This window comes from Hippocampus zosterae, chromosome 19 (assembly GCF_025434085.1).
Source record: "Hippocampus zosterae strain Florida chromosome 19, ASM2543408v3, whole genome shotgun sequence".
Classification (NCBI taxonomy): domain Eukaryota; kingdom Metazoa; phylum Chordata; class Actinopteri; order Syngnathiformes; family Syngnathidae; genus Hippocampus; species Hippocampus zosterae.
In genome coordinates, this window is record NC_067469.1 from 2375968 (window position 1) to 2386740 (window position 10773).

At 45.5% G+C, this 10773-nt stretch overlaps 2 protein-coding genes across 11 annotated transcripts in view; one reads left to right on the forward strand and one right to left on the reverse strand.

Moving 5' to 3' along the window:
- dtnba (dystrobrevin, beta a) overlaps positions 1-5677 on the reverse strand; it is a 15227-nt gene extending 9550 nt beyond the window's left edge. For 8 of the 9 annotated variants that reach the window (XM_052052330.1, XM_052052331.1, XM_052052326.1 and 5 more), the window contains exons 1-2: positions 2105-2223; positions 1203-1261 (exon numbers count right to left, since the gene is read on the reverse strand). The gene's annotated coding sequence lies outside the window, so the exon portion shown is untranslated. Of the gene's footprint in view, positions 1-1202; positions 1262-2104; positions 2224-5353 lie in introns of those variants that run through there. The other variant, XM_052052324.1, reaches the window with a different exon arrangement.
- On the forward strand, positions 2255-9896 carry LOC127591981 (toll-like receptor 5). Of its 2 annotated transcripts, none has more exons than XM_052052313.1 (2): positions 2255-2273; positions 7958-9896. In XM_052052313.1, exon 2 carries the CDS (start codon positions 8012-8014, stop codon positions 9860-9862), a length of 1851 nt encoding a protein of 616 aa, XP_051908273.1. In that variant the 5' UTR covers positions 2255-2273; positions 7958-8011; the 3' UTR covers positions 9863-9896. The 2 variants fall into 2 exon arrangements, with proteins under 2 accessions (XP_051908273.1, XP_051908272.1); XM_052052312.1 differs by lacking the exon at positions 2255-2273 and adding an exon at positions 7609-7820.
- The last annotated feature ends 877 nt before the right edge of the window (positions 9897-10773 follow it).

Genomic DNA, 10773 nt, shown 5'->3' on the forward strand with positions numbered 1-10773 from the left:
CTCTCTCTTCTGGTGCTCCTTGACACCGTGACGAATTATTTGGACACTCGGTGACACGTGCAAATTATTAATCGATTAATTAATTAACTAATTAATTATTAATTAATTTTTGATTTGATTGATTAATTTCATTCATATTTACAGGCCGACGGACATCACTTGGAAGGTTGGATGCAGCGGAAGTTATCTAAAAACTCATCTTGCGTTGACTTCACGGCAGCTGTTGGGGATCGTCATCTCTCTCGCTATCGCTAAGAGATGACGACTCTCTCCAGCTCGCCACTTCTCCCACTCCCATGGCGAGTCGACTATTCTTATCAGCAAGTGAGCCTTCGCCGCAGCTACAAGCGCGCCGCGCGACCGGGTCTGCGACGCCGACGTGTAGGAGCTCGGTGGTGCAAGGTCTGCCTCCCCCCCCCCTTTTTTTTTTTTTTAATTTGGAAGCTTAAAAGTATCTGAGATAGAACCGTCCGTCCTTGCCGTTATTACTCCCAACTAGGTCAGGACAGGAATAGTGTCGTTGCTACCGTGGCAATCACGACGGCACTTCTCAGAAATGACATGAAACAAAATGTTGGCTGGCTCACAGGAAGTCAAAATGGAAGGAAATATTTTAGTCCAACCTTCTCGGTTGTAATATCTTTCAAAGCGTAAACAACTGTACCCGGTAAACGACACCGCTGGTGATTGTTTTCCTTGCAGCAAAAGGGGGAGAAGGGATTGATTCAAACCGGAAATGTGATTTTTATGATCAAAATCTGAAATTTGATGGGGGGGGGGGCTCCGAAATTCTACGCTCAACAAGAGCATCAAACGAGTTACTCCCCCCGACATCTAATGTATTCTTGGTTTATGAGCAGTGAACGCAAGCTGCAAGTAAGTTGAGAGCAGCGACAGAGTCCTGAGAGGAACCTTTTTGCACCTATGCCTATAGAAAGTCCAGAGCAAATGGAGAGGAACCTTTGGCATTTACAGATGACAGCATGTGTGTTGCTTATCGGGCGGAGAGGGGGGGGGGGGCGGGGGGGGGGGCACCATGGTGTTTTATTATGGTTGACATTTGCTGAGCTGTGTAGAAACAAATACACTTGGGCAACGTTTGGTGAATACTAATCCAAACCACATTTCCCCTAAGCGCGTACGTATGAACTCTTCCAGCGGGTGGAAATATGGCATGTGCGGTGTGAAACGCGTGGTCGTACCTCTCGGTGTCGGGGGAGCGGCGGGGGTCTCACTGGGGCAAGAGCAGCCTCAAAGACGTCTAATGAAGAGGAAGATAGAAGAAAAAAGTACTTTGAGTGAGCAGACAATTACACAGGTACACATAGTTGCGTTAGAAAACCTGCCAAGTGCCAAATTAAAAAAAAACAAAAAACTAATGGCTGAATACACAAAGCGCAGCGCTAACCCGCTGTTTTATTGTACTTAACACGGTTTGAGACCTTGTTATTTTTAACCGCAGTCCAAATTGTCCTGATGCTAAACCTGCAACAAACTCTGCATAGCGGCCGTCGGCAAGCCTCCAGCAACAAAGAGGCGAAAACATTTATCCCCAAAATACAGTTGTACTCGGGGATTACTGAGGTGATGTCGTTGACACACACACACACACACACACACCCTCCATGGTCTTTCAGGAACTTCTTGAGATGCAGCAAAATTTTGATGCTTTTGGGTCCGTTCAAATCTATGAGCTGTAACGCTTGACCACATTAAGATGTTGGGTCTAAAAAAAATCGAGTCTTCAATGAATTCAACTAAATGCAAACTCCAAATGGGTGAGAACCTGAGCCGACACTACAACAAAAAAGCTAAACGTCAACCATGAGGGAGATGTGCTTCTGTCCGGTAAATGATCCCCCCCTTTCTTTTTTTTTTCGTACATATTTTAGCATGAGAACACGTTGACCCTTGAAACATTATTTCGAAAGAAATTCATCGTCAACATGGCGTCGCTATGTCCAAATAAGATCTGTCAATCATTAGTTCTGTGTCTTCTATAATTCCGGGTGAGGGAATATGTTTACCATCACAAAACGCTTGTTAGGCTTGAAAATCGTGCGTATCACACCGCTCTCTCATCTAAATACACACACATACACACCTGTTTGCAGTGGCGCTCGGCCTAAAACAGACACACAAACGACTGGATTGGCAGCCCAAAAAGAATTCCCCCCCACAGCGGTTGAAGACGAAGCCCGCGGGACGAAATGCTGGAAGACTCTGGGAAACAAGAAAGAGGCGTCAGGCAGGCGAAGGCGTACTAAAGAGGGGTAAAGAGGGTGTTTACCACCCTTTGGATGCCACACCGACACACACACACACACACAGGCATAGCAAAGCACATGACCACATAGCCATTCGCAGCTGCTCTGTATTCTCATGTGTACCCCGACAGGTCTCATGCTGTGCGTGCGTGCGTGCACTATGCATGATGCGCACGCCGTCAGAATAACTCTCGACAGACGTGCCAGAAATACCCATGAGAGCTACAGTACAGTATTATCTTTTCTCGACGCCTCTTTACTCCCATGCAGCAAACAGACGAGGCTCATTCACTTAAAAAAATAAAATAATATATTGAAATGTGATATTTAAGTGTCAGCTTTAAGAGGAAAACAGGAAGCCAAATTTTCAATTATCCTTGACTAGCTGGTTCGCCGCCCTCAGCTAGTTCCTGCGGAAGGCTGGTAAGGTGGGCCTTCGGCCCACAAAAGTGTTGTTGCTTGGTTCAACTTTTTGTTCATCTTCATTGCTTATCGCGAAAATAAAGCGATGTTTAGCTCTACTAAATAACTAACAATTTCATTGCAATGCTTGTGGGTAGACAACATTTTTTCGCTAAGATGCCCGCGCGATCGTAGTGAGCCACTGCCTGAGCGGCGCAGTGGCGCCGCGGTGAAGTAGGTACGTTTTAAAAAAGGGACAGACGGGACGACGCGCAATATATATATAGATGTGCTTACCGTTAATGCGAGAGGGTTTGAAATGTCCTCACTTGACCTGCCCCAAAAATCTATACGCTGACCTAGACCGAATGTTCCTCAAACAAACAAACAAAGGGGAGATCTCCAGGCTGCAATACAGTGAAGAGTTGGAATTCACGGTACATGTCCTGGACCCGACTTTTAATTTTTGCATCGTCTCCGACTCTCACGGAAAAAACGCGAATGCTCCCGAAATGTGGTGGAGGGTCCTCTGCAAAGTGTCCTATTACATGACTAGATTGGTGCAAACATTAACCCACAAGTGCTCTCGAAAGCCACTTTTGCGTGAGCAAGAGGGGAAAAAATCTAACCGCATTAAGTTCTTCACGGTCCGCGAGACGCAAACATGTCATTCAAACTGGCGAGTTGGAGAAAATCTGATACACTGCAATGTTCAAATAACACGGCTTAGCAAAAGCTGAACTACATTTGTCCAAAAGCCTGTTCAGATCATCTACTGTATACTGGATCTGGTGCGCATTGTACCTATAGGTATGACAAAAATAAAACACACACACACAGCAAAAACATCGTCACTGTTGCCACAACACCAGCTGATGTCCACGCATGCAGCAGAAATCATCCGAAAAGTCCGACTGAACAGAGACGGCAAAAGGGAGAGTAACACCGCACGCAGATGACGACGCGATGGCCTTTACAAGCCGGAAGGGAAGGAAAAGTGTGAGAACATCAGATGTTGAGACTTAAGAGTGACAAGAACGAAAGGCCGGACACCAAGAAATCGGAAGTGAATGTGTGCTTCCTGCCTTGAAGAAGAAAAAAAAAACACACAAGAACATAACAAAGCAAAGCAGAAACGTTGAGTGGATTAAATTGCACCGATCGTGCATGTCTACCAACGTAATTCTCCATTCCCAACATGCGCCACATCGTTCGCATTTATTCAAGGCTCTTCAAAGAAATCTTATTTTAACACCCACTTTGCCCAAATCAAAACCTTGCCCAAAAAAAAAAAAAAATCAAAATCAAATCACCGACAAGTCACTGTAAAGACACAATATGAAACTGCCAGGGCAGCAGAAAGTGTCTTCAGGTGACATTTTGGTTTCATGCGAGTTTCCCCTCTCGTACAGTATTTCTCCTTTTCACTTCCTCTTTAGCTGAAACAATGCCAGGTGGTAAAAAAAAAAAAGATGATGGAGCCTGCTCAAAAAGCTCTGTTGGGTTTACCCTGGAACCTACAGTTGTAGTTACTTTGAGTTTATGCCATCCCCAGATGACTTTTTTTCTCCTTTCGTTTATTTATACCTCTGAGACTAATAGTTGCATTGTTGGATGAGGACGAAACAAATATGCAGTGTTGCGTTGTGTGCAGCTTTTCTTGTTTACAATAGCATACACCGGATTAATACATTTCCAGCCTACTGATGTTATCTACCTGCCCCGATGATCAACTCGGAACTAGTGCATTGGTTTTTTATTACGCGGGGCTGTCAACAGTGGACTAGAACCCCCCCAAAAAAAGCTCTGATAACACTTCTCAGCACTCCTGCTCACCCCAAGGTCAGAGCAGCCCTATTCCAACCATCTAACATGAAGCAATAATTGTGTGGGGCTGTCAAATATCGAGAGGAAATCAAAAAATGTTTTCTCAAAACTAGTACTAAAGGTTTCAGCCGTTTTCTGGTTGAACCCGCGTGCCTAGAGAAATCAGACACTTGTCGGGAGCACTTCTGTCAGTGTCAAGAGAGGAGGAAGCAGTAGAGATGAAAAAGGGGGGAGTGACACTTTTCATCACGAAGAAGCGAGTAGTAAAAACGATCGGAGTGGTACAAGATATTATTAGCAAAGAGATGATTCACTGATCAACGTTATTATTTTAAAAAATCGTTGCAGGATACACATGTGCAGGACACCATGACTTGGACCCCCCCCAAGTGACGAATAAAGACCCCGCTGAGGTATGCACACTTCGAAATCGCTTGAAACGTTCATACGTTGTATGCAGAGGCTATTTAATGGACAATAAAGGTCAAATAAAGGACGAACAAGAGCAAAGTCAAACAGCAGTCCTGATGTGTAAAAAAAGGGGGGGGGGAGTGGGCACGGCTCGAGAGTAATGTGACACACAAGGAAGGGAGGGACGCCGCTGTGGACAAAAACTTTTGTTCATAACCAGCACAAAACTCTTCTAAAGATGATCTGAACTACCACATTTTTTTGAAGACTTCAGTTTTGTCAATGGGGCTACTTGCGTGGCTGTGACGTCAGCGGCCATGTTGATGAAAGTTGCTCACCCCAAACAAACACAGAACGTGACAAATAAAACAGCCAAGTGTTGAATCGAGCGACATTTGCACGCATAAAACGTCCAATAAAGATTTTCAAAGCAAGATTAGACTCACCGACAGGTATTGGCGGCGGGCTGCCGACATCAACAAACAAACATGAGGCTCGAGACTCGAACTTGTACTCCGCTTTTCTTGCCTTCTTCGCACCGCGGCGTTCGTTCGTCCCCCGGTTGCCTCTTCTCGTCTCGTTCTACTTTTAAAACATGTCGTAGCCGTCCAGTTGCACATTCCCGTCGTAGCGAGCCATGTTCGTGCAGCCTCCGGGGCGGCTGCCTCCCTTACCAGCCCGCCTTGTACCGGTGACCGCTTGACTGACTGGAGAGGAGCATTTTTTGAAAGAAGTCACTCCTCTTTGCATCACGTTCCCTCCCATTACTGTATTACGACGGCCTGCTTAACCTTCACTCACGTCCATTTCACGCTGCGATCACTTTCACTTGTTGTACGACACTTACGTCATCACGATGACACCGGCTCATGACAAGATCAACGATTTACTATAAACAGGAGATGCGGTTAGCACGTCGGCTTCACAGTGCAGAGGTACCGGGTTCGATTCCAGCTCCGGCCTCCCTGTGTGGAGTTTGCATGTTCTCCCCGGGCCTGCGTGGGTTTTCTCCGGGTGCTCCGGTTTCCTCCCACATTCCAAAAAACATGCATGGCAGGCTGATTGAACACACTAAATCAGGGGTCACCAAACTTTTTGAGAGTGAGAGCTACTTCATGTGTCCTGATTGTGTGAAGGGCTACCAAATTGATACGCGTCTGAAATAACATTTGTACAAATTACATTTAATAATATTAGAACATTAGCTAGCTAGATATATACTGTAGCTAGCTAGTTAGATAGCTAAATAGGTAGCTATAGAATCTATAATACTGCCCATGTTTGCATTTTTAAATCATAATTTCTACGAGCAAATCACAATCCTAGCACTGGCGGGCTACTGGTGTGGTCCTCACGGGCTACCTGGTGCTCGCGGGCACCACGTTGGAGACCCCTGAACTAAATTGTCCCTAGGTGTGAGTGTGAGCGTGGATGGTTGTTCGTCTCTGTGTGCCCTGCGATTGGCTGGCAACCGGTTCAGGGTGTCCCCCGCCTACTGTCCGGAGACAGCTGGGATAGGCTCCAGCAACCCCCGCGACCCTAGTGAGGATCAAGCGGTTAGGAAGATGAATGAATGAATGAATGAAAGGAGATGGTTCTTATACGTTGGCCGCCATTGGTCAGCAGTTCTTCAATGCAAACTGCAACCGGCGGACGTTCCTGCATGAAGTTAACATGCATGTTATTGGGAGGAAGGGAGGAACAACCTGGAGAAAATCCATGCAAGCGCCACATAGGCTACGATTTTATTGATTTACCATAAATAAATCAACCGCGCCGCTCTGGTTGCTCGGTCGCTATTTCAAAAATTGAGAGTAAAGGTGGCCTGCGAGGAGGACTGTAAATTGCAAGTGCCCCTTTTGACTAGCTTCCATTGTCCAATTGTGAAATTCACCAGCAACGTGTGATCAAATGGCACACAAACGCGTGCAGACGCTTTGCAAAGATTTAGGAAGATTGAAATCCTGCCTGGTGGCTCTGCCAGTGAGCATTGCTATGGTGTTTACTGGAGCTATTTTCTTAAATCCTAAATACACATGCATTGTTTGTTTGTGTTTATTTTTATTTTTTTACTGACAGAGGTCCGTTATAAGTTGTAAGACTGGTTTAAAAAATACCATCCATAATATCTGCAAGTGTTAAGTGGATAGGGTCAAACAAGGCAAACCATGAAAATGCGGATTTTTTTTTTTTTTGGTAACATTATTGATTAATATTAAACATCCTCCACGATACCGCTCAGGCTCACAAGAGTTAGGGGTTGTTCTGGAGCCTGTCACCAACCAATTGCAGGGTTGCCATCGACAAACAAGTTCAACCATTCACACTGAAGGGCAATTGCGGATCTTCAGTGAACCGAGCCTGAGTGGAAGGAACCCACAGAAAACCTCCCCCAAACACAGGAAGGCCGAAGCCCAAATTCAAAGCCCTCAACCAATATTTATTTGTATTTGTGGACACTTTATACGGCCTTTCACTTTCAACCGAATTTAGAATAGGAACAAATGATTCAGAGGGCCAATAGTGTTTTGACTATTAATTGGAACATCGTTAAATGTAAATAAGTGACAACAACTCGGGACTGAACAAAAATGAATTTCCCCCAAATAATGACCATTTGGGACACCAAACATTTCCCGGAACAACCCAGAAAAAAAAGGACAGCAAGAATTGATCTTTCCCTCCTGTTGCAAAGCCGGGCTGCGTAAATGAAAGGGAAAAGCCAGTTGTGCGTCATGTTTACGTTGGCGGGCAAATCCAATGTCCATCGCAAGCGAGATAAAAGCACAGCGATCAGACTCTGATGTTTACTTTGCGGATACACGACGACTTAGACGGGAGCTTCTTAGCCTGAGAATCAACATGATGAGGATATTTGCCTTCGCAGTGGTCGTCAACGTCGTCCTCCAAACGGTAGGAAAATGTAGTACCAACGTAGCTGAAGCGGTCCGGAAAATAGACGGCTGTACGTTTGAATGAATGCGTATGGGAATAAAAAAAATCGATTGGCCATCGCCGTGGCTTGACTCGATCCATTTGAAAACCGACAGGTGCCAGGCTGCTTCTCGTCCTGCTCCATAAAAGGCTCGGTAGCCAATTGCGCCATGAAGAAGCTGCGCTGGATCCCCTCTCTCCCTCCCAACATCACCCACTTGTACTTGGAGATGAACCACATCGGCGAGATTAACGCCACCTCCTTATCCGGCCTGGAGATGCTGCAAGAGCTGGACTTGGGTCTTCAGTATTCCGCGCTAGTTATCCGAGACCATGCGTTCAGCAGGCAAAGACGCCTCAGGAAGTTGGTGCTGGGTTTCAATACGAGGCTTCGACTCAAGCCGAGGGCCTTTTGGGGACTGTCCGCTTTGCAGAGTCTCCACCTGGATTACTGTTCCTTGAATGATTCCATCCTGAAGGAAAACTATCTGCAGCCGCTTTCGGCGTTGGAGACGCTCGACTTATTCGGCAACCGGATCAAGAGACTCCAGCCTTCGACGTGCTTTTCCAATATGACTCATCTGAGACGTTTGAATCTGAAACTGAATCGCGTCAAGAAAATATGCGAGGCCGATCTGGCCGCCTTCCGGGGAAAGCGATTTGAATCCGTGAATTTAGACTCCAACGACCTTCAGGCGATGTTTGACGAAAGCTTTGATCCGCATGCTTGCGGGAACCCTTTCAAAGGAATATCTTTTGGGACACTTGACTTATCCCATAACGGCCTCAGTATCGGCAACTTCAAGCTATTTTTCAAAGCTATCGAGGGTACTCGCATCGCTCACCTCAAGCTGTCGGGACACATCGGTCGAGGCTTTTCATTCGGCAATCTCCTGGATGTGGACGGAAGCACTTTTGAGGGCCTCGGCAGCAGCTCCGTCAGCATGTTGGATCTGTCGGAAAACAGGATATTTGCGTTACAAGATGGCGTATTCAAGCCGTTGTCAGAAATTCAAGCGATCGACCTCTCTAAAAACCGACTCAATCAAATACACAAAAATGCTTTTGAAGGTGTGGAACGTTTAAAAAAGCTCGACCTGTCGAATAATTTGCTCGGAGACATCCGCGCTCATAGCTTTGCTCATCTGAAGAACTTAAAAGTGCTGGACCTCTCTTGCAATCACATCGGTGTTTTGGGCTATCAAGCGTTCCGTGGACTTTTCCATCTGGAAGTATTAAATCTCACCGGAAACTCTCTCAAGGAGTTTGGCTCCCCCAGCGCACTACCGAGTTTAAGTTCTCTCCGTTTGAACGACAACAAATTGACCTTTGCGGCAGTGGACGCCATCACGGCGGTTGCCCCCAACGTCACATATTTGGACATTCGGAACAACAGGGTAGAAAACATGCAGGGTGCGTATATTTTTTTGACCAAGCTGAAAAAACTCCAGTATCTTTTCTTCGGAGGGAACCCCATCAAGTGGTGCGAGGTCAATGCGCAAAATTCCGAAAAGAAGCAAAGCGGCGTGAAGGTGTTCGATCTCCATAGCAGTAACTTGCAGTCACTTTGGTCTCGAGGCAAATGTTTCGATCTGTTCGAGGGTCTTCCCCATTTGCTCAGTTTGACCTTGAGCTCCAACAACTTGCGCTCTCTTCCCAAAGGCATCTTCAAAAGTCTCCCCTCACTCCTTGAGTTGGACCTCTCATCCAACGCTTTGACTTATCTCTGGCCAGATGAGTTTCCCAAAAACCTTAAATTCCTCAACCTGGCCAACAACTTCATAGCATCCCCCGACCCGGCCATCTTCCGCTCGCTCAGCGCCCTCAACTTGAATCTGAACCGGTTCCACTGCGATTCAAACCTGACTAACTTCTTGATGTGGATGAAGAAAACAAACGTAACCTTTGTGGGCCCCGTCGAGGACTTCAGGTGTGAATTTCCTCTTGCTTTCTACCAAGCTTCTGTGTGGGATTACTTGACTCAGCTTCTAGGCACAGGAAGCACTTTAAATGATTTATAACCGAGCATACATTGACGATAATTGATGAAAAATAAATATAATAAAGTAAAAAATATAATAAAAAAATAATAAAGCTTTCTTTCATTCAATTTAATTCTATTATTTATATGATGATCAATCGGTTGTCCGTTTCCACGGGAATTTAGCTTCAAATTGTATTGATAGTGCAAGTACAACCCCCCCCCCCCCCCCACGCCCCCCGTTAAACCTGCATCTGAAAGATGATGGAAAGCTTTGGGGGGAGATGCAGGCATGTGTATTTCTTTTCTACACCAGAGTGCAGCATAGAGCCAATATTCACAAGACCCTGGGACTCTTCCAACCTTGGACCAGCCGGTCTCAGTGCCCCCTGTGACACTACATCAAGCACCATATATTGTTTTCATAAAGCTTTATATGCATGTCGAAATATTCTGTTCCAAAATGGAATGAATAATAAATTCAATTTGAATAATTGTGAAAAGCGCAGCATATAAGCCATTGTTTTTATTTTGAGTAAGAACATCGCCCGAGTTGGTCTGAAATCTAGTGCAGCGCTCATTGCAGAATCACATTGGCAAGCGGTTCCAAAATACACTCCTGCCGTCCTCCTAAAGCTGCATACTGGTCATGAAATATTTAATTGCAAGGCAGGGGGTGAGGAAGAGGCCTTTTCTTTGCCTGTAAATCATCTGCAGATAAGACTCACATGGCATGAGGGAAATTCGATTCCCTTCTGCGTCTGTGGATTATGGAGGTGTGTATGTTAAAGAACAAAATGGAAGGAAATGCAAAGAAACAGCCATTCACAACCACATTAACACTGTCACCGTTGCCCACAGCGCCTGCTCACAAATCAGTAACTTTACAAATGAATAGATTCTTGAAAAATATATATTATTTCATACATTGAATCTATTTGTAAGGAATCG